At 44.6% G+C, this 22,881-nt stretch overlaps 1 protein-coding gene across 1 annotated transcript; it reads left to right on the top strand.

Annotated features, from left to right (window-relative positions):
• Window positions 1-1,167: 1,167 nt before the first annotated feature.
• LOC103915592 lies at window positions 1,168-19,629 on the top strand. The gene is made up of 4 exons (XM_009322461.1): window positions 1,168-1,221; window positions 10,118-10,309; window positions 11,018-11,238; window positions 19,208-19,629. The coding sequence occupies exons 2-4, from the start codon at window positions 10,119-10,121 to the stop codon at window positions 19,420-19,422; spliced, it is 627 nt and encodes a 208-aa protein (XP_009320736.1). The 5' UTR covers window positions 1,168-1,221; window position 10,118; the 3' UTR covers window positions 19,423-19,629.
• The last annotated feature ends 3,252 nt before the right edge of the window (window positions 19,630-22,881 follow it).

Raw genomic sequence — 22,881 nt, 5'->3', positions numbered from 1 at the left:
TTTTTAGTTCTCAAATAGTATATTACGTTATACCCCAAAGGGTCTGATTAGAACTGGCCAGTATTTTAATGATTTATGAGGGGCATCTGGGACTGCATGGGTAGCATACGTGTTGTGTCACTGCTATAGGAGGAGTCTGTATTGATCCATAGCAGTGTGCTCCAAGACAAAAGCGTGTCAAATTCCAATAAGCTTTAGTTCACAAACCTGATGTGACAGGTGGCCAAGCCTGCACTGGGACTGACCATAGCTATCATGGTGGGAATAAAACAAAACAGCTGGATTGCTTCTAGCCATTGCATTATGAGAGGATTTCCATTCCTTTCTCTTGTTCTATTTCTATCTTACAGAGCTTAAGGAGGTGTTTATCCTTCCCAGTTCTGCAGCCAGAAACCTGGGCAACAGGAGCTTGCTATCAGCTCTGTGGTTTATCTTTCTGCCAGAAGATACTGGTGAGAAACACAGGCTACTGGAACTAGCCTTCCAAACCTCTCAGTCCTGCCATGGCTATCACGTTGCTAGAAAGTCTCAGATCAGAGAGGCTGGGGTGAGAGCAAGAAAGAAAGATGAAGAAACACTTAGAAAGACAATGCAGTTGTTCTTAAGCCATAATGTCACTGCGTTTAATAAGGGATCATGCTATTTTTTTTTTTAGGGTATCTCTAAAGAAGGACTTTGCAAGCACGGAAAGGAGGGTATCAGGAGCATAGTACAGTAATATAGGTTTTCTGTGTCCTTGGTTTGATTTTGCATGTTCTGAATTCTATTTTGTGCACCAAAGCCAAAATCTGCTGAAGCATTCCTAGGAAACCTCGTCCCCCAGCATGAAGTCCAAACTTGACCATGACTTTCACCTCCTAACGTAAGCTGCCTTTGACTCACTAGAGGTTAGCACAGCTTTTGACCCAAATTAAACCCGAGGGTGACTCTTTACCCTGGTTCAGCTATCACTACAAGCGTTTGGCAGCACTCTGCCCTTGGGTTGCCTCCCAGCTCAGACTTGTGGAGCGATGTAGGAAAATCATCCAACTTAACTTCACCATCTCCACCTGTGCGGTAAGAACAGCAGTGTCTTCCTCACTGCGATAACTATAAATTGCATTCCAGCGCTCGGGAAACACCAGGGAACCAGCTGCCTACCTCCTGCTGTTTCCCATCTTCCTTCCCTGCAGGTTGCTCAGCCCTCCGGCTACGCCAGCGTAGGAATGTCTGCTGTCTCCTGTAAGTTGGGTAGCACAGAGCTATCTTCGTGGTGCTGGTAGAGACCCCAGGGCAAGAACAAAAAGCAGTGAAGCTGTCAATACCCCCAAAAACAGAACAGACCCCAAAAAAAGAGCAATATATTGTTTTTAAGATAGAAGAACATACCAGAGCTGGTCACAGGGGAGAAGGACTTTGCATTGTGCCATCCTTTCGGTTAAATCCTTGGGGCAGAAACCATTCATTTGTAATGGGATTCTTTGAATTCTGAAGCCTGATGTTTCCAGTGCTGGGCTCGAGGACACTGCTATATTAGTTATTGTTAAAGCAGCCTCATTCACCTTCAGATGTGGCCTGCTAAACTCTGGTGTGGACACAGGACATCAACCTAAGGGACTGCATTACAGCTGGGGGTCTGTGCAAGGACATCCTTGGCCTCTGAACAGTTATTGCTGAAGCAAGAAACAAACATGACTTCTGCCCTCAGATCATTTCGGAGGTGACCTGGGAAAATTAGATCAGGCTACATTAAGAGTATGCAACATGGAGTAAGCCTGAAGAGTAAGACCATGGCTGAGAGACTGGAGACAACACCCAAGTGACACTTCGTCTTTCTTCCATTAGGCTAGGTGCAATGTGCCCAGCAACCCATCTGTGGCTTTCTCGTGTTGTGTTCAGTTAGAAGTGAGATGTCCGGATCGACACCCCTTACAACGTAGACAGCATGCAAAAGAGCGTAGCAGTCAGGCTGCTTGGCAGTCGCAGTTTCACACCAAGCAGCCACAGAGAGGGAGCAGAGAACGTACCCTGCGGTGTACAGCACTGACAGGCTCTGCCTCCCACGCAGCAACAGTGCTGAGGTTGAAATGCATCACCGCAAATGTGAGCCTCCAGTCCACTGGATCTGCTTCAGAGAAGTAGACTCAGCACATTTCAGGCAATCTGTGGATAAACCCAAGGCTTGTACCTCTCCGCAGGGTCATGCTGTACTAACATCATCCAGTAATGAGAGCACCACATGCTTTCTGCAACTGCAGGCTGCAAATATTGGTAGAACATTACTAAAAGTCATGAAAAAGCAACTAGGATTTGTGTTGTTCAGGGAGGGTGAAGGCTTTGGAATGGTTGTACCAAAACACCAGTGTCAGCCAGACAGCTGGCATAACCATAACCCAGCTGGTTACTGGCAGCTCCAAGTGGAAATTCAAGTGGTACACATTACTCCCGATTTACAGCAACCTGCATCAACTTGCCAGCCCGTCTTTCAGAAATGTTTCATCCCTGAAGTTTTTCAGTAATCTTCTGAGGGTGCTTCCAGAAGAAAAAACAGAGTTTATCCATTCAGAGTATACCGGCTTTCACCTCGGACAAGTCATTGCTGGAGGCACTAGAGACAAAGCGATGTAACAACCCTTGCGCACAGCAGAAGAGCCAGCCTTACACAGGAAGAACTGCATTTTAGGCGAGCTTGTCTTCAAGTGAGAGCATAGGGATAGCAAGAGTGTCTCATGAATGTAGCATGTCCAAGAGCTGTTTAGTGCTACAATACTGCAGATTGGGATTTTTGTTTTCCCAAGAGGGAGTGAAAAATATCAGAACTGAATGGAGGAAGAAGTTACAGGCTGTCAGAACCAATCATCAGTCAAGTCTGATGGCTGAAGTCCATTGCAGAAGAAACTAGCAATGACGTTTGATCTAGGAGCGGTAGCCTGGCAGGGAGCTAGAGAGACTCAAATACGGGCGTGCTGTTGCAGTGACAGATACCATGGAGATGTAGTAGATGCATTTTGGACCAGCTACCGTCTTTGGGTCATACACAGTGTGTCTGATTCTCTACCAGATCAGGTTGGGTTAATGGGTATGAGGATGCACTTGGCAGCTGAGAGCACAGGAGTACCAAGGGGCTCCAGAGGGCCCAATTTTGCAGCTGAACTTCTGCGCTCACAGCCAAAAGCCCTGCATCTTTGCTGAGACTAGGGCTGGAGGGGAACCGGCTTTCCTTTGCTTGCTTGCCAAGAGCCCAGTTCAGGTCCTCAGAGCTCTACAGTGCTCTCGCTCCAGCTGGTGACTTCATGAACACCTAGCGTCGGGAGGAACACAGCTCCCTGCACAGCTTTAAATGTTTGTATTTCCCTGCATATGCCGATGACATCATTGCCACCTGAGGGCCTGAACTCTGGTCTTGGCAGGTAAAAGCCTTTCGGGTCACCTTACATTGGGGTTCTTGCTCTTGATGCATATTTATGTAATGATTGCTAGATGGCTGTAATTAAATGACTGTAAAACACCACCTAAAATGCACTAGTAATAAATTCTTAATAGCTGATGCTATAACAAGCAGTTACAAAAAAATATATCGTAACATGCAGATTGTTAACAGTGTCTGGGCCTGTTTAATGCACAGCTTTAAATAGTTACAATGCACACTATTAAAATGGCATGTAAAATTTGTAACTAGTAAATAAAAGGTCCAATTAAGCAACAAAATGTACCCAAGCTTCAGTGGTGAAGAAGCCACAGAAAAGCTTGGGGTGGATGAACTATCTCCTCTTATCTCTGCAATCCTTTTGGTGGTGCTACCTATCAGCCATGGTTTCTGTAAAGCATACTCCATGTGCCCACCCCTGCCTGGTGCAGACTCTGCCCCTGCCTCTGTCCTGACTCAGAAAGATGGTTGGGATCCCATTGATATTACAAAAATGCAACTGTGTCCAGAAAACCCTTGGGTTTGGATTCCATGAGGAAGGGGTGGATCAGGGAAAATCCATTCAGCTGCCCATATTTTTCCACTTCTCTTTTATCTAGTCAAAGCTGCAGCGTGGGCAATATCTCTACAGAGATGATTTCCCGTGGCTGAAGAATAAAATAAATATACATGCAAGACCCAGAAAAATTAGCAAAATCAGAAGGTGGCCAGGTTTTGCACATTTGGCACAACATTGCTGCACATGAAAGGATGGCTGTTTCTGTCTAGCCACCGTCAGGAACCACACACGCGGTTGGTAAATAGAAGTGTACTAACCAGCTGATGACAAGAGAATATTTTATACTACAGTTACAGACAAAAACGAGGCCACCCTGCCTCGGGGCCTGCATGCTGATGTACATCCTGAAACAGTCAAGACCATCAGGTCTGAGCCCTGCTGGCTGGCCCACAGACTTGCTATGAAAAAAATGGGACATTTTTGAGGCTTCTGAGGCCTGGCAACCCATAACATCAGTGGAAGCTGTGGTAAATTCAGCATATTTGAGAACCAGGATGGCTTGATTAATTTCTTCCTTACACTTGAGTAGTGCTTTGCATCAGAAATGTCCCTGCTGACTTCCCTGGATGTCACATGGAGGAAAGTTCTACTTGGACAGAGGAGAGGTGTCACGATCCCTTCTCCAGTTAGGACAGAAAATTTGGTACCAACGCAATACTGAGGGGAAAAAAACCCCAGACAATCAGATGTTTTCCTCGTGCTGCTCAAAGCTGTCCAATACAGAGATTAATTTGGCTAGTCTGCTCCTCAGCATAGGCTCTGCGTGGTCTGTTGAGAGCGAGGCCATCTAAATGGATTTTGCCAAGTCACACCAAGTGACTTACCCTAAACGTGTAGCTGGGTTAAAGTTGTGGGTCTGGAAGCCTCTACTAAATTTGGAAGTGCTGTTCAGATTACATCCTCCAGCTGCTGGAGAGATTTTCTTACAAACAGTTGGCTACTCAAATACCTCGTGCCTCCCTGGAAACCGCCTCTATCTCAGCTTTCAAGTGCTGCCAGCCCTACCTCAGTCATCACTGTATTTGATTCATACCATCTATATCCTGTAGCGCTCCTAGCAATTGATAAATTACGGCTCCAGCGAGACTATCGGGTTAAACACCAAGGAAGAAAGAATGATGACAGTAATACTTGTCGTTTGTGTGGAGATGTAGCAACACAAAACCCTCTCTCAAACATATGTTATCTTGGAAGAATCTTTCCAAGGGATAGGCTTTCTGAGAAACATTTATGACTTTTGAATGCGCGATAGGCATGAACTTGCCACGACCTACTTTGGCCAAGCCCTGGGCTTCAGCCTGGTCTTTTACCACCACAAATCAAACAGTCTATTTGAAGTGCAGTCAGACTGATATCTTCACTGAGATGACAAGGTTACAGCACATACCAGCTTGAGAAAAAACAGGACGTAGAACACTTTGTTCTCAGGATTTAAAAGATCAGAAATATTTTTACTAAAACCAGAGGAAAATGGCTATGTTCTACCCATACACAAAAGCCAATGGAATGCCTGGGTTGATTAAAATATTCATTACATCATTGAAATGAGAGCATTGACATCCTTATATTATACTCAAAACCCTCCTTTATCTTGTCATTGGAAAACACAGGGAAAATCGGAGAACGTAAAGGCTTTCTACTAAATATCCTAGACACAAGAGTTGTTTTTTCCTCCTGACTTTCCACAGCATCATGCTGCAGGGTTTTGTGTCGCCCCATCTCAGCCTTCACACCATCCTCTCAGCCTGATCTCGTACCAATGTAATGCCAAATTGTCAAATTACACTGGCTTTTGAGTTTGTTCTTAGTTAATTAAATACTATGGCGTTGGAGAAACTGGATAAAAGGTGGCACGTGCTTCCAAGGACTGAGACACCTGACAAGGGATACCCGTCTCTAAAGGCCCTCTCCTCAGCGCGACACTGAACAGCACTAATTATGTTACAGCTAAAGCTGGAGTCACTGAATTAACTGAAAGACAACCAAAGCATCCACAGTATACGCAGTCCACAGGGGCATTCACTGCTGGGAAGAGAGGAAGCCTAAACATTCAGGGAGGAGATACTCTCTGTGAGCTCTCACAGGACCACTTTCCTTTCTTCCTGGGATATTCCATAAACAAGGAACCATTGACCCGGCCACTCTCGTAGCCCAACTGCAGCAAAGCCACTAGTGGGTTTCCAGAAAGGGGGCTACAGGTGCAGGCATGGCGTGGTGACACGTACGGCCTGTGTCATACTCTAGGTCACTCTAGATGATCAGAATGACCTTCTGCTGTGCGATAGGCCTCTTCGGTTACAATTCTCCTGCTAGTCATAATTAAGGAAATTCTATTACACAGTTCAGATACAATTACAGTTGTAGTACAAACCAATTCAAAATTAATCTAAACATAATGGTAAAATTTCTCCTATGTGATTGAATAATTACTGCGATACAACCCCAGTAGGGCAAAGATCAGGAACATTGCATATGAATATCATTCAGAAACCGGCATTTTAAAATTGTATTTCTCATTCATACGACACACATCACAGAAACAGATCCACTACAAAAAACAAATAAAGAGGAACTGAGCTGAGAATCATTAAAAACATATTTTTAAAATGAAGAACCACGTTATTACATATCATCATTTTCCTTTCACACTAATTTGTTTTAATCTATTCATGCTCCTTATAAAACATGACACAATTTTAATCATAGCATTGTTTTCTTTAAGTATGTGCGTTTCAGTAAGTGACACTTGCACGTATAAATTTAGCGAGTTAAAATGTTAGACTGGCGCTAGAACTGAGCAGTCATTTATTCAGGAAAAAATTGCCTTGTTTTCCTGTCTGTAAGTTTTCTATGGAAAGCTATTATTTTTTTCAGTGTATTCATTATTCAATATATTAGTTGAATAGTCCTACAGAGAATTCTCTGCTTTTGAATCATTCGCAGCCTGTTAGTTCCAATTATTTCACATTTGAAATTTGAACGCCAATCTTTCGTTTTTGCTGGACATAGAGTTGACATGAACTGGGGCTGTTCTCCAGTTGAACAAATGTGACCAGAATGCAGATGGAATAAGTTTTGTACATAGCGTCAGCAGTTCATGTCTGTGTTTCAACAGGAGTAAATTCCTTAGCTGTAATACAAGATCAACGTGAGCACAAGCTGAAAATCATCTTAGGATAATTCTGAAGAAGCACACCTATCTTATAAAGGCCATTATTCCACAACTTTTGATATCCACGTAGCACACTACCTTCTTTTGCCAAGCCTATGCAGTTATGTTCCCTTCTAGAAAGACAACTTTACCAAAAAAAAGAAAAAAATCTCTGAAGGAGCAATTTTTCTAAGGTGTGCTATACTTCAGAGTTGTCCATCCAGCTGTTACAGGGATGGAGTTATGGACCTGGAAAGCACAGCTCCCAGAAGAGCCGTGTGAGTGAGCTGCTGCCTGTCCCTCCCCATCTTAATGACAGCCTGAACACCGCAACGTTACCGGGACTTTTGGGCAGTGCCCTGTAATTCTCCACTCCCGTGAGGCTTAGGAAAGCAAGGCTGACAGCAGCCTTCAGTCTTCCGAGGCTAGGTAATATGAAAAATCAAAGTATTTATACAGTGGAGAGGGTGAGAGGAAGGGATAACAGGCAGTAGTAAATAAGAAAAAAACCCAAAATGGTTGAAAGCAACTTTATAGGGAGTGAGAAGTGCCCTAGAGTGGTCATTAGCCACACTGCAAGGAATGATACACATCCGAAAAGGGGAACATTTGCTGCAGATATTACGAGGTGGGAAGGATTGGAGGAGGCTGTTATTCTTGAAAGTATTTAATGAAGGGGCAGATGGCCCTGTGGTCGGGACACAGGAAATGCAAGTCCCGTTTCTGCTGCAGACCTCCTGCGTGGGATCGGAGAAGTCACGCTGGTGTCTGAGGTCACCGGCGGTAGGCAGGCAGACCTGGCGCAACGGGCACTGGGGTGGCCAGCATCAAAGAAGCTATCAAAATCGATGGGGGATGTCCGTTCCAGTATGGGAATTCCTCCATGCCTCCTCTTGCATAAAGCCATCCAAAATGGGCAAGAACATCTGCTTTTGTTTTCACAGTAAAAGCTGACGCTGGAGAAGATATGCACATTTGGGAGGGGAGCACATTCCACAGTGGAGCTCTTTGTAATACAAACAATACGAGACCATCCTGGGAACACCATTATTTGGTGAAAAGTTACTGTATTCAAGAGGACAAGGCTGCCTGTGAAGGTGGCAGAAGAAGGTGTACTGACAGAAGGGAGGGCCCCTCTTGGCAGCTAGGTGGCAAGGCAAACCACCCAAGTGCACGGCAGAAGGGCGGCTTCTAGTCAAGGTTCAGTGCCCTAACACTGACACAACAGTCACTGCTTCCCTCCTGCATTTCTCTGGACATTTCAGGGACTTCGTTGCTCCATTTCTCCTTCAGCAAAACAATGGGTTAATATAAAGGTGCAACGAGCTCCCAAAGCAGGCTAGTCTTCAGACTCCCTGTCCTTGTGCATGCAAAGACAAATCATTTTAAACAAAGTTACACCAAAAACGTGAACTTCGGGCTAGTGAACGTACCTTGATGGGAAACTAGCAAAACCTTTCACCACAGTCAGTGTTTGGAAAGAAATTGTCGATGGAGGTGCTTGAACATGAATACAACCTATTTGTAAATGGCAGAGCTGTTCAGCAGAAAGATGGAAGGCTTCAGGTTTTCTGTCCTGGACTGTTCTACCCCAAACCACCCCTCTAATAACTTATGCAAAAGACATTCAGCTGTCAGTGGCAGAGCAAGACTTTGACTCATTGACTACAACTTCATCCATGTCCTAGACAGATGCTTCTGTTCTAAAGCTGCCTGAGTTGACAGAGTTCCCAATCTCTCTGTAATGCAGATACTTGACTAATTTTTTAGAGAAAAATATTTATATTTTTAATAATTTCTTAAAACTTAACTCTGGTAAAAATAGAGTTTCTATTCCCCTCTTCAAAAATCCTCCCAACAGTTCAAATCTATAGCTAACACAAGGAACCACTATTTCAAAAGAAATGTATCACATGGAAACAGAGTAATTCCAGAGAGAAACTGGTGCCTAAAAAGACTGTTTCTCCTTGTAATTAAAGTTCTTACTTCAAGATTAGAAATGGGACAGTTCTTGGAGGGGGCAGAGAGGAGAGGAATGCACATAAAAAAAAACTATTTAAAAATACATTAATGCTTATTTGAATGGCAGCTGGAATCACTATAACTTACTTATGCAGATTCTTTCTACCATGAACATTTGTTATCCGGACAACAAGTATGGCCGGCAACTGCCATTGGAAAGAACCAAAATACTCCTTACAGAGTTTCCCCTGTTGAAGCTGACAGTTAAGGGTTAACCATTGAATAAGATTTCGCATGACCAATTCTCTTCAGCTCAGCTCAGTTTGTTGAGCAAATTATAAAAGACAAATCAGATAAAAGTATATATAAGCAAATCCTACTTCTGTGGTTAAAGGAAAAGCTCAGCATACCAAATTACTAACTAGTTTCTATACCCACTGTGTAGCTACATTTACACAATACATTTTCCATAGTGTTACCTCTTTCCATTCGAAAGCAGAACTCTCGTGCTGGCATATCGAGGACCGGTCTGTTTCACTGTGGTAGTAATAGTGTCTAGAATTCCAAATAGGAAATGGGAAAGTTCATACGACTATGAAAAAACCTTTAAAAATATATGAAGTTTTAATTGACTGTTTGACATATCTAGAAAGAAGGGTTGAGTAGTCAGGTCAAAATAAGCCTGCTGAGGCCCTGAGCCTAGTAGTTTGAAAAAGCTTTAGTTTCCAATTTGCCATAATAATATAAAATTTTAAGAAGCACAAGCTTCAAAATCATTGTCTGAACCACAACATGTGACTATGGGAGCCCCTGGACTGTCGTTGTTTAGATTGCAACAGTATTCCCAACAGTATTCCAGTCATGGCCTCTGCTGTGATAAATATATAAACACGTGAGAAAAAGACAATCTCTGCCCCAAAGAGCTTCCTACTGTAACTGTGGGCAAGCTTTGTGGGGGAGTAAGGGAGGGTGAGAAGAAGAGAGAGTGACCTCAGAGACGTCTCTGGCTGGTGGTGAATGTCTGCCCTACTCCTTTCAGGATGGCCTGGGACTCCCTGTGCGGCGGGGACTTACTGCGCCCCAAGATAAGAAGTGCCTCAAGCCGGACGCCTGGCAGCCAGAGCAGTGCCGAAACACCGTCCCTGGAGGAGCTGCGGCGCCTGCTTTGGACGCATGCACACCCCACGGGGCACGTGGACGAAGTCTGGCCAAACCTTTACGTGGGAGACCTGTAAGAGAGAAGGAAGGGTTGAAGGTGTTAATGCAACTCTTAGCCCCCACCCTATACCCCCTGAAATCATCTGCTCTTTATTTAAAAAGAGAGCTAGGCATGAATTTGGTGCCTCACATTAAGTCTAAGCGTTGAGCAAGGCTGAACTGTGCTTTGGATGCTGTAAGCATAGAGAAAAGGCATCCTAAGTATCCCAAAAGAATATTCCCCCTCCTGATTTCTCCTCCTGCATTAGTACAGGAGTCCCACACTGCAACAGCCCGGTGGGGCCATGGCATCACTACTGCAGGCGGTCACGCCAGAGCTAGGTAAAACAGGATCAACCTCGTGTTCTCCTCACATTGCCAGATGGCATCAGTCCCCTGAACTGATGGATGCTCAGCAGAGGTGACTTGGTGAGAAAGCAAACCAGAAAACTCTTGGCTTGTGCAGAAATATCGTCATCACCACCACCTTTTTATTTTTTGTCAGTTGAGAAGAACAACCTAAACTGATGTTGGGGGAAAAAAATGCAGGAAACGTAAAAGTCAGTTTCTTAACGAACCACTTCTGTCTTGAAGCATTTTGGTGGACGTTTTATATCTGGTCAACCTGTCAGAAAATAGCCACTACAACTTCATGCAGTTTTAACAAACTGCACCGTCAGCAGCATGTTCTACCCCACATTGTCATGCAGCAGGCGAATATAACCTCCCATCCTTCTTCCAGGTACATCGCTCGTGACAAGGCGCAGCTGAGCCAAATGGGCATCTCCCACGTTGTGAATGCCGCTGCCGGGCGATTTCACATTGACACCGGACCCAAGTTCTACAAAGACCTGCCTGTGGATTACTACGGAGTAGAAGCAGAGGACAACCCAAACTTTGATCTCAGCATTTACTTCTACCCAGTCGCTCGATACATAAGAGCAGCACTGAATTCCCCAAGAGGTAACTAGACCATCTGTGCACGTTGCATACCCTCTGCATAGGAGCCAAGTAGGGCAAGTTATCAAATAGTATTTGGCATAAACCAACCACCTGCAGATGTGGGTAAGAATGGAGATACCCAAACCAAGTAGCGTCACGCCTGCCTCCTGAACTCCCACAGTGAGCGGGAGTTCCCCGTTCCCCTGAAATAGGGAAGCACGCACTGAACAGGCTTTCAAAGGGGTTTTCCCTATGCCTAGTGCTATTCATTAGCAAAAGACAAAATAGCAAGTATCCCTTATTCCCTATAGGGACACACTGACCTGGAAGGAGGCACATACACTTGATCTTTTCAAATTAGTGATGGGGTTTAAAATAAAAGCTGGGGTGGGGTAAAAAGACAAGAGCAAGCATCATATTTGAGTAAGAAGAATCAACTGTAAAGCTACAATCCGTGCAAGTCCTACAAACACAGGATAGGGAAGAACTTGCTGGGAAGCAATTCTGTAGAAGACAACCTAAGCAACACCGCCAGCTGAGAGATAATGCCATGCTGTTGCTAGAAGGACTATAACCTTGAAATAGGAAGATAACCTGCAAAATCCTTGGATCCACTAAACACAGGTCAGGTACAATGCCAGAGGCCTGGGGTTAGTGGGGGATCATTACTATCAAGGGCAAACCTTCACAAAAGCAAGTCTCCGCTGTGCCACAAAACTGTACAGATACCCACTCAAAAGTAAGTGATTTATCAAGAGAACAGTTACACACTCAAACTGTTTTGCTTGCTTCATGGTGAGCTTTAATATCAATGAAGGTCCTAAAATACTAACTACCCAGCTTAATCATATGCAGCTAGTAGATCTGATCTACACCGTACAATCTAGGAAAGGGAGACACAGTAACTGAAAATAGTGCACCTCCGGGCTAGATACCTCAGTGTTTACTGCTGTTTGGAGGGCTTGATCCATCCTGTTCGAAAGTCTTTGCCTTTGTGAAACTGAGGGCTGCATTTGGATTTCAAAACCACTAACGTATTTGGGGAATTTGGACCTGCACCCATTTCTATTACAGCATACGCTATTTGCAATCGAAGTCATTATTGGTAGCGCTCCAGAGAAAGGTAAAATCCGAAAATCTTTTCATGCGTGTGTTAAAAAAAGTTCCAAATCAATTGACAAAAGACAGAAAACAACAGATGAATCATGGTGGCCACAAAAGGAAACAAAACCAGTGCTTTGCAAGATGCATGCCCAAATACTGAAAGTTATGAATGCAGAACAAGTTGGGGCTCATGGCAAACACAATGAACTCATCGTGTCTAGAGTGCATATTTATCCCTACTCCCATGCTTTTAGGTATTGCTTTACTAGACTCCATATGGAAGCAGGGTTCTGGGAATGGAGACAAGGTGAAATTCAATCATATACAGTCCAGCTGTTGCTGACATTCATCATTTTAAAGAAAGTGCAACAGTTTAGAAAATATATAAACAAGATGTTCTGGAAGCATAATTTCCTGAGGTACAGAAATTTAGCAGCTAAATACCCATGACCTGTGCGGGGGTGAGACAGGGAGGGGATTGTTACTCACATCATTTAGAAGAGAAAAAACGGCATTTATTATAAGCAGTGATGCTGAACAAAAAATTATACCAGGTGACAAGAGGCCTGTTCATATTAAACTCAGGGTGTAATGAGATACTTCTGTTTGATTGAGAAGTCATTTAAGACTGCTGCTTAACTATTACAAGCAAATTCAACATCTTTTTTTTTAATGGAATTAAATTATCTTTTTCACCTGGGAGGATAAGTCAAAATTAAGACTATATGAGGCACAAACATATTTAAAACTATGAATCAAATACTCATTAGAATTAAGTAAGAACTGTTACTCCTGTCATGCTTGAAGAAAAATTCTGATGCTTTACACCAGAAGTCCAGAAAACAGCATGGTCAGGTTTATTCCAGATTTCTACCTTAGCTGAACAGAATATGTCTTTGGTGATGCAAGGAATTTATTTTTAAGGCAATTTCCTCAAACCCAGATGTCAGAGCACGAGCAAAAGGAAGCAGGGGAGCATGCACTCACATGCTGCTAATTGGGAGCTATTCCTGTCACAGCGGTCAATGGCTGCATCACACCCTGAATGACTTCCTTCATCGTCTTTGTCATACAGATGAAGAAAGATGGGTGCTACTATTGCAGCCATGCCATATAAACGTTATTTTATGAACCCGGCTCCCTTGGCTGCCTTTCCTTCAGCACAGCCCTGCTGTTCCTGTGCCTGCATAGCAGAGCTGTTTGGGAAGGCTTGGCCAAGAGCAAGTGGATGCATAATCTGCTCCCTTCTCTGCAAGGAAAAACATGGTGTCAGGGAAGTACTGGCCTTCTCCCTCATGCTCGTGCTCAAGGGGCAACACCTTGAATATCAATCTTGCCCCTTTGCAAGGCCATCTGTACAATTTGCATTTTCCTGGAGTGCAGCTAAACCTAAGCGTAAGTCAGCAGGGTTTGGTAAAGTCTAGCAGAAGAGGGAGGAGAAAGAGAACTTGAGAGCACAGATGAAAGCGTGCCATGAAAACTATTCTAACACCGTGCAGAGAGAAAGATTCCCAGGTAGAGAGCTTCTCCTTTTATAGACCTCTGAACATGTTTAAAATAGGCAGGTTAAAATCACCCATTAACTTCCTGAAATGGCAAACCCTCTGAAAGGCATTTCCCTTCTTCCACTTCACTGGAGAAAATGAAAAGCTAGGCTCCCTCTCCTGCCTTCTTCTTGGTGGTGGTGGTGATGAAAGAAGCTTAACTTAGGAGAAAAAGGTCCTCTGTCTTGACTCCGCCGTCGGTGCGTTACATACATCAGTTTCACCTCCCGCTCTCCAGCGGATGACAGCCCTTACCTGTTCCAGGAGGCGTGGGAAGAAGGGACACGCCACCATTTAAAGCTCCCTGTAGGCTTCTTGCTATTTTCAGCTGTGACAAAACAGACACTTGATTAATCAAGAAATAGACAATTGATCCTGCACCTGGCTACAGGACGGTGGCTAAAACGTAGCGGGAGATGGGGAAAACCACGGTGGAGTGGGAAGAGCCCCTGGGGCCCACTAGCCCAGCTGAGCTCTCCTCCTGGCGAGCAGCATAATTCTGCTGGATTCAATGGAGCGAGGGCAGCTGGGGCCTTCACTCCGGGTGACAGTCTGGAGCCTGGTCTTAAGCCAAATTGAATCCATCCTGCAAGAAAGCAAGGGCTAGTTCAGGACATTTAGCTCAGTTAATGATGAGTAGCAAAAGGACAATAAGATATTATGTGTTTTAATGACTAATTTGTTCAACAACATTGAATTTCCCAACTTGAATTTGGCCAGCAAAGTTGAATGTGCAAACTTCATCCCTAGTGCAAACCCTTTGATGTCAGTAGAGTTACAGCAGGCATGAGCTGGATATAATATCCATAATCCGTTGTTAAAAACCAAGTGTTATTGTTCTGCACAAATCCCAGCCAGATGACAGTTATTGTCTGCCTCTGCAAAAAGTAGCTTGAGATGTGCGGTGCAACATTTCAAATAAGGATTGCAAGATTTAATAATGCCAGAAGCTAAGTGCCCCCACTTCTCCTCAGTTAATCCCATTATTCCTAAGGGATCCTGTTACACGCTCGGAGAGAAGGTTGCAACATGGCCCTCTAACGTGGGATCAGTCCAATTTCTCTTTGCACTGTATGTGAAAACAAATAAGGGTGGGGAAGGCAGATCTGGAGAACGTCAGCTTGTGGCGTGGATTCTGTGGTACAGAAGATCTGGTTATAACCTCCTTGCCCACCCCGTGACAGGGGCATGCATCACGACTGCCTCTGCGAACGCCGCTTTTCCCAGGCTGTGGTCCAGCAGCCAGCCGGAAATCTAAGCCTCGGCGCTGGGACGGGGCGTCTCGGCTGCCTCCCGTGAGAGGCTGATGCAACACGCTTTTATCAAGACCGCTGCAGTCAGCCCACGTGGTGCAGACACGCTTCAGGTGCGATTCAAATGCAGTACATCATGGTGGGTTCGGAGTGCCACTTAACCCATTTACAGCTACTGCCAAGAGACAAGGGTCTGAGCCTGTAAACAGAACCAAACAAGCAACGCAGTTTGTTTCCTGACTCAAGTTTAACATTCAATTGGTTTGCTACAAATAATCACATAGTAAATTCAAATCTGCTTTCTTCAGAGCAATTTTACGTTAATTAAATCATTTCACATGACTGATTTATCTGCAACAAACAGTCATTTTATTGTCAGTGTACCAGCATTTATCGTAACCTCTGTGCGTGGTGAAACAAAGGCTAACAATGTGGAATAGATACTGCACATGTAAAAGACATAACATACCTGCTTCCTCATGGGAACAAGTGTATTAGAGAGCCATGCAGATTAGGTCCAAGGTCAATAGTTGGGGCTTGTCCAGGTTTTTGCTGAGACACCTTCTAAAGCTAGTTGCTGATCTAGGAGGTAGGACGACTCTTTTGAAGTGCAGATAAGCCAGAGAAGCAGGGAAGAAAATTCAGACACGGAGTTAGATACAAAACGGTAGAGAGCCAGCCTGTACAAGCAGGAGTCTGGAATTTGTTCTGCTTTCTGTGCCCCCAACAAAGACACATCAAGCAATATTTAATGGCAGCATCCGTAACTGTGCTCAGCTCAGTCTTCAGTTCCAGACTGCAGGTGGGGCTGCGCATTTTCCAAAGCGGAAGACTCCATCTGGGTGGGAAAAAAAAATGGACCCAAGAACAATTTTACAGAAATTAGGTTCATAACAGCAAGTCTGCTGTCCCCCATCCAATTTCTGGCCAAATTTAGATTGAATTTCAAAATATTTAGTGATTGAAAAATCAAATCCAACACCAAGGCCATCTCTTTTGGGTTGGTTTGTTTGTTTGTTTTTCCCCCTCCTGGTGCAGTTCAAACCATAAACATAGTTTCTTTTTCTTTTAGTTGTAGAGTGCTGGTAGCTTAGAAATTTTCAGACAAAAAAAAAAAAAAAAAAGAAAGCTGTTGTAGTTCCAAGAAAATTTTTCAGAACTTGCTGTTCCCTGGCTTCTGTTATCTGGGGTGTGCATTAGGGTGGGTGTCTGGATTTCCCCAGTCCCTGCCACTACGCTGCAGTTATGCCTACTGCAAACTATTGAAGCATGGATTTTCCAAAGACCTTTTGGACTTAGCCCTATTCGCAGTATTTCTCAAAGAGACATTGTGCTCCTGACTCCTTTACGTTCCTCTGAAAATCTCAGAGCTGCGTTGTTTGGGTCTCACGTGCCTCCTCTGGGGAAGATAATACAGCATACATATGCCACAAGGTTGGTGCGAAAGCTAATGATGATAGTGCAGCACATTGGAAAAAAAGTCTAGTGAAAATTCAAATTAGCATTCTCTTTTAAGCAGGGGTGCAAAGCATTTCTCCATATTCCCATAAAAAGTAGGACTTCACTTCCAAGAATCCCCATGGAGTTAGTGGAATTGACAGATAGATGTCATTTAACTTGAATAATGGCATCAGTATCTCAATAAATTCTGTGAAGCTGTATCTGAACAGGAAAACACGAATAGAAATGACTTGATCTTCTAATTCTGAAGAACTGACATTACATTGGAAAAACCTCTTCCTTCCCCCAAAGGTTTCGATGCCCAGTCCAAGCCTGCTGTCACCAGAGCTGTTTTCGCCGCTTCCTTGGAGACTACATTTGTCCCTTTATTTCTGCTGAAGACATGTCTATCTTTAGGGCCGAGCTCAGATTTCTCATGCCAGGATAATGAAAGGTGGCTGTGTCACATACACTGTGGAATTCAACACTTCTCTCAACCTGCTGGCCAGAGCAGGTTTTTACAACACATGCTCGCGCTCTCCGAGCATGTGGCTGTGCCATCATCATTAGTCAGAACTGGAACGGTTGCTAAATAAATACTCTGTCACAAACAAAATGGGATTTAAGATGAAAAGCTGTGCACAAAGTACCCGGAATTAACACCCAGGGAGATGGGGGCAATCAGTCTGAGGTTTTTGGCTGGGTCTAGGCTCATCATCCAACAAGGATATTTTTGTCTTGCTCCCTGGTAATAGAGAAATGAAGATGCTGTAAGCACAGACAAAACAAGGAACTAGCCCTGAAAACCTGTCCATTCTTTCCACCCTTCCTTACATTTTACAGAGAAGCAGCATCTGAGATACTTTATTCCATCTCCAAAAGAAAAAAAAAAGCAACACAGGATTGTTTTTTACTGATTTTCATCTTTTTCCGGATAGAAATGGTATTGTTGTTAAATTGCATTTTTGTAGAGCTATACAATTAGTAAACAAGAGACTACAAATGTGACAGTCTAAAAAAAATGCAGAAAATATTTCATTTCAAACTTATGAAGATGTCCAGTGAAGAAGTGTTCTGAAATTTTCATGCTAAAAATACATCTTTTTAGCTGCCTTAAAGGGAGACAGAGCTGTCCCTTAGGTGCTCAGAAGTTAAAATCTGATTCTAATCACTGGTTACTTCAATAATGCCTAATTGCAGAGCCATGGTCTCTGTGAAAAGACTAGATCTGACTGCAGCAAAGGACAAGAGAGTTTGAAAATTTTCAGGCATGGCTATAATTGAGTAGAAAAACAGAACATTTTTTCCCCAATTAAAATTTTCTCATCAAATCATACCATTTTTGTGAAAGTTGAAGCATTTTACAATATTTACAAGATGTAGGTTTTCAGATTCCAGAATGAACTCTTCGCTCACATCCAGAGGGAAAGGACTACAAACTTGAATTTTTCCATCTGAAAGCAATCCTTTTGACAAAATTCCCCTTAGTTTCACATAAGGCTATTTAAAAAATGTGTTTATCTCCTTCCAGCATGGGTAAAAGACACACGTTAGAAACCTGGGAAGCAGTCGTGATACAGAATTGCGTTTCTCCGGCTGCTTCCATTAGCGATCACAGCAGAGAAACCGAAAGCAGAGCAGAGGGAAGGAGGGAGCTACACTCCTGGATCCCTGGAAGGTCTTCCCTGAGGCTCGCTTACAGCAAGGTGGAAGGACTCACAATATTACTCTTAATGAACTCTTAATCATAGAATCATAGAATCATTAAGGTTGGAAAAGACCTCTAAGATCATCGAGTCCAACCGTCAACCCAACGCCACCATGCCCACTAAACCACGTCCTCATCTACGCGTCTTTTAAATGCACACCTCACATTGAAATCTCTGGGGAAGTCAAAACATTTCATAAACCATTTTTCTAGTGATCACCCAACACAGAGGGAAGATGAAGGCATTAGGGAAGGACAGTGACTATAGATGTACAGGGTAGGCTATAGAAATAAAAAAAACCATAAGCAAGCTGGTGCAAATAGCATGTACAAACAGGCTGCTGTTCTTACTGGTAACACCCATTTTCCAACACACTTCCAACAAGGTCTGGGCAGCAGTCAGCACCTTCGGAAAGCGTTACTGCCCTAAACAAAGAAGAAAAAAAGAGCTTGTGGAAAACCAGGAGCCTCCTTGTAATAACAGTGAGCACTCCTGAGCATTGCACATTTGAAATCCCAGGTTTCCAGGCCCTCTGGTAAGTAAGCAACCCACCAAGGCTGCTTCCCATAGCATGGTCTTCAAGTATGAAGGCTTGAAGCTTTGCCAGCAAGTACATCGCTCCCAAAACCACGTGTGAGCGAGCAGGGACACCATGGACAACTAGCTGGGCAGGAGGGCTAAGGGCTTGCCAGCAGGCTGACAGCTAAGCCCAAACAAGCACAATCATGGATCCTGCAATACAATTATGAATTTTCTGTCCCCAGCCATTAAAAACCCCATTGCTCCCCAGCCAGCACGGCACCAGGTCTGCTCTGCAGGGCTGAGCACGCCTGCTTCCTCAGCCCCAGGGTCAGCACCACTTCCATCTCTGCTCCAGCACGATAAACCGCACCATTTGGCCTCCTAGCATAATTGCATTTCTCTCTCTCCTTTTTTCCAGGCAAAGTACTAGTTCATTGTGCAATGGGAATCAGCCGATCTGCAGCTCTTGTCCTCGCTTTCTTAATGATCTGTGAAGATATGTCCCTCGCTGACGCAATTCAGACTGTACGCTCACACAGAGGGATCTGCCCCAACTCCGGCTTCCTCAAGCAGCTTCGGGAGTTGGACCTCCAGTTAGGAAGAGGGAAAGGCAGGGGAGCAGAGGCCTGCTAATGCCAAGGGGGCACGTCTCCTGGCACCGGACCAAGAGATGCTGCCCTCACTGAAGACAGCGCAAGGATGCCGTCAGGACTGTTCTGTAGCTGCACTGAGAAACTCCTTTGGGAAACGGCTGAGCATAAGCAAGCTGGTAGGAGTTCAGTATGTATTTTTTGGATAAGCCCACTAATTGAAAGACAATGAAATAAAGAAGGATTCAAACTGGCAGTTTTGCCCACCTGGGCCTGTTTGTTTAACTGCCTGTCAGGCAGGGCATAGGGAGCAGTTGGGTGTTCATGCGGAATTAAAAGGCAGCACAGTCATCTTGAAAAAAAGACTTTTTACTTGCTTATAATTGCATTTATATGGCAAGAGGGAAAATGGCTAAACTAGTAAAAAGAAAGAGAAACCATGAGGTTTTTAAGCAAATCTTTAACATTTCACGTCCAGCTGGCATAGGGCAAGACTTCAGGTTTTGCAAGCTGACATGCTCCTTTAGTCTGGCATGGTGATACTAGTCAGGATCCAACTCAGACCTTGGGGTCTCCCTATTACAAGCCATGGAGGCTCTTGCTGGGACCTTCACAAGTCCTTTCAGCTTCACATCTATGGCAAATAGTCAGACCTTAAGACCATGAGATCCTCAGGAGCCGATACGGCAGGTCCCAGACAGACGCTGCACCCTGGGGCACAGTTATCGACAGCCTTCACTGCTGGTCAGAGGAAGGAAGGTGTCCCCTTGCACGCGTAAGGCAAGGGGCACGCTCAGGGCACACTGCCCACTGATGCACTGCGGGGTGGCAGCAGTGCCAGACAGAAACGTCCTCCTCTTGGCTCGCAACCCAGCGCTCCAAATCACATTCCCTAAATTTCCCTGTTTTAATGGAAAGCCAGAACCTAGTATCATCGTGTCAGAGCAAAAATGAGCAATGCCTCTAATAAATCCAAAGCAGCAGCTCTGCATTTCGATTACTCTTTTACGCCCAATTGGCCACATTTAATCTTGTGAAGAACTCGAAGCAGATATTTGCTTCAGTACAATTACAGCAACATACAGAACATTGCAAATGCAAACAATATAGAATTTCCACTTGACGGCAGATTAATTTGGTGTGATGTTTTCCCGTGAGAGGTCTTAAAGGCTTGCAGTTCTGAAAGTACCCTGCAGTTTGTATTTATAGCACTATGGATGTTGAATAGAAAGAGAGAAGCATATACTCATTCTAAACTGGTTTCTTTTGCCTCCATACATTAAAAAAAAAAATTAACTGAGCATAGCACACTTCCACTGTATTTCTCGTAATGCAATATGGAAACATGATTTCCCTGCAGAGCCTATAGAGAAATTCAGGTCACATTCCCACTTTTATAAACACAGTAAGTAAAACACAAGCAATGCTATGGACTAATTTCCTCTCAGGGAACAGAGAGATGGGTCTTCCCTCCAGAAAGAGTCCCATCCTTTGAGACTGGAGTAAGCGGCCAGAAGGGAGGTCATAGCTAACGATGGAAAAAAGAGTGAAGTTATAGCTTTCACAGACCTCTTACTGGCTGCCACAGCAAGGAGATTAGATTTCAGTGAGCATGGTGGCTGAACCACTCCTGGCACTTGGGTCTCCTCCACCTCGGTCTGTCTGGGGATCCTTTTTTATTGCAGACCATGCTGAAAGCTGGTTTGTGAGTAGTCTTTTCAGTTGCCTTACTAACCACTCCCTTCAAGTCTCTGTAACTTAGCCTATGCCAAGCTAAATGGCACTATATTAAAGCACAAGGGGCATATAAAACAACAGTCCAAAATCTCCGTGCATTGAGCTTGTCAGGACAGGTCATAATTCCCAGCAAGTTGCACATCTGGAAACATCTATGGTCGCAGGGCAGAATTTGAAGTGAACAAGCTCTCTGAGTGACTGAGCCTAGATTTACCCCAGCTGAGGCCTGTTAGCCATTGCGGGACTATTTCAGCTGGCCAGGGACAACCACAGATTCCCCTGCCACGCGTGACTTGCGGCTGGGAGCAGTAAGTCCAGCTGGAGCTGCAGCCTGCCAGGAAAGCCAGGGCACTCGCAAAGCAGGGCTGCTGGCTGGATGTCACAGTTACAGGTGTATAGTGGAGGCTTCTTCTCTCTGGAAAAAAAAAAACCAAACAAACCACCAAACAACCAAAAAAACCCCCCAAAACCAAAAACCAACCAAACAGTGAAGAACAAGAGGTCAAACCACTGACCCAAAGACAATAAAGTAGCTATCCAACCCCAGGACATAAAATTCCCTTTTTAGAAGAGCCTGGGCAGGTTCCAGCACTTTGCACTGCTGCAAAGTTCAGACAGTGAGAGGCAGGTCCCCCCCTCCCCTTGCAGTTTCTCCACCCTCCAGCAGATGACAGTACCTGAGCCCACCATTACCTTCCCTCAACTATGCCAGGGCTGCAGCATCACGGAGGCGGCCTGGCAGGGGCACGGGTGCAGGCTCAGTGGTTGATGACAGCCAAGCAGTCCTAATCTGACCCACATGTGTTGCCCACAGAGGTGGTTTAATGCCCCTGTGCTTAGTTAAGCAAAAGTCTCTTAAAATTACAGCTGGAATCAAGACAAAGGAAATGAAAACAACACTGGGGGTGGTTCCAGGTATATCTTGTGCTACAATTTCCAGATCCCGAGTTGCTGGCTCTTTGCAAGCTGCCAGCTCAGCCCAAGCAACAAGGAACAGCTTCTTTCCACCACAGCCATCCTTGCTAACAACAAGGCATTTGGTCCTGGCAAGCAGGTGTCAATTTTGCCGCTGCGTCAGGCAGAATGAAGCCCCTCTCGCTCCCCTGCAGGTGTACTGCCTCTGCAGCGCCAGCTGTAATCACACTTGCCCAGTGCCCTAGCTAGATATTACCTGCCAAAAGCAACGTCAATTGAGACTGCAGGCGGGGTGGAAGTGATCAGAATGGCAGATTCAGACACGTTAATGGACAGAGCAGCGTTGATGCTACCATCTTTTCCATGCCTACTTCTTACCCAGTGGAGAGCAAACGCTGAGGTTTATTTATGAACACCTATCCCTTCTGCGTGCTTATGAGGGAGCGACCTCCAGCACTGTGGTGGAGCTGGTGCACTTCCCACACAGCAAGCCTGTGAGGGAGGGTGGGCGGCTTAGCCCCTTTTCACAGACGAGGCACCTGGAGTTTGGCCTGAGCTGCAGCAGGGTGTTTGGGGAAAAGCACAAGGGGATTGCTCTCCAGCCTCCAGAATTGGCACGAAGGCACGAGAATAGTTTTCTCACATAAGATATCTTGCCTTCACCAGCTTTTCCTCCCAGACTTTCAGCAATGATAAATACAGAGAATATTGCTGCGGGCATGTCTGCACTGCGTTATTTATCCTTTGGATTTGCACTTAGGGTTTTATTTGTAAAAGGAAAGTGGGACCATAAATCTGCTCTGCAAAGAGCCAAGGCAAGAGAGGACAGAAATTTTCAACAAGTTGCACG

Source organism: Pygoscelis adeliae, unplaced genomic scaffold, assembly GCF_000699105.1.
Source record: "Pygoscelis adeliae isolate BGI_AS28 unplaced genomic scaffold, ASM69910v1 Scaffold244, whole genome shotgun sequence".
Lineage (NCBI taxonomy): Eukaryota > Metazoa > Chordata > Aves > Sphenisciformes > Spheniscidae > Pygoscelis > Pygoscelis adeliae.
The sequence above is the reverse complement of the archived record's forward strand: the minus strand, read 5'-3'. Positions and strand labels throughout refer to the sequence as shown.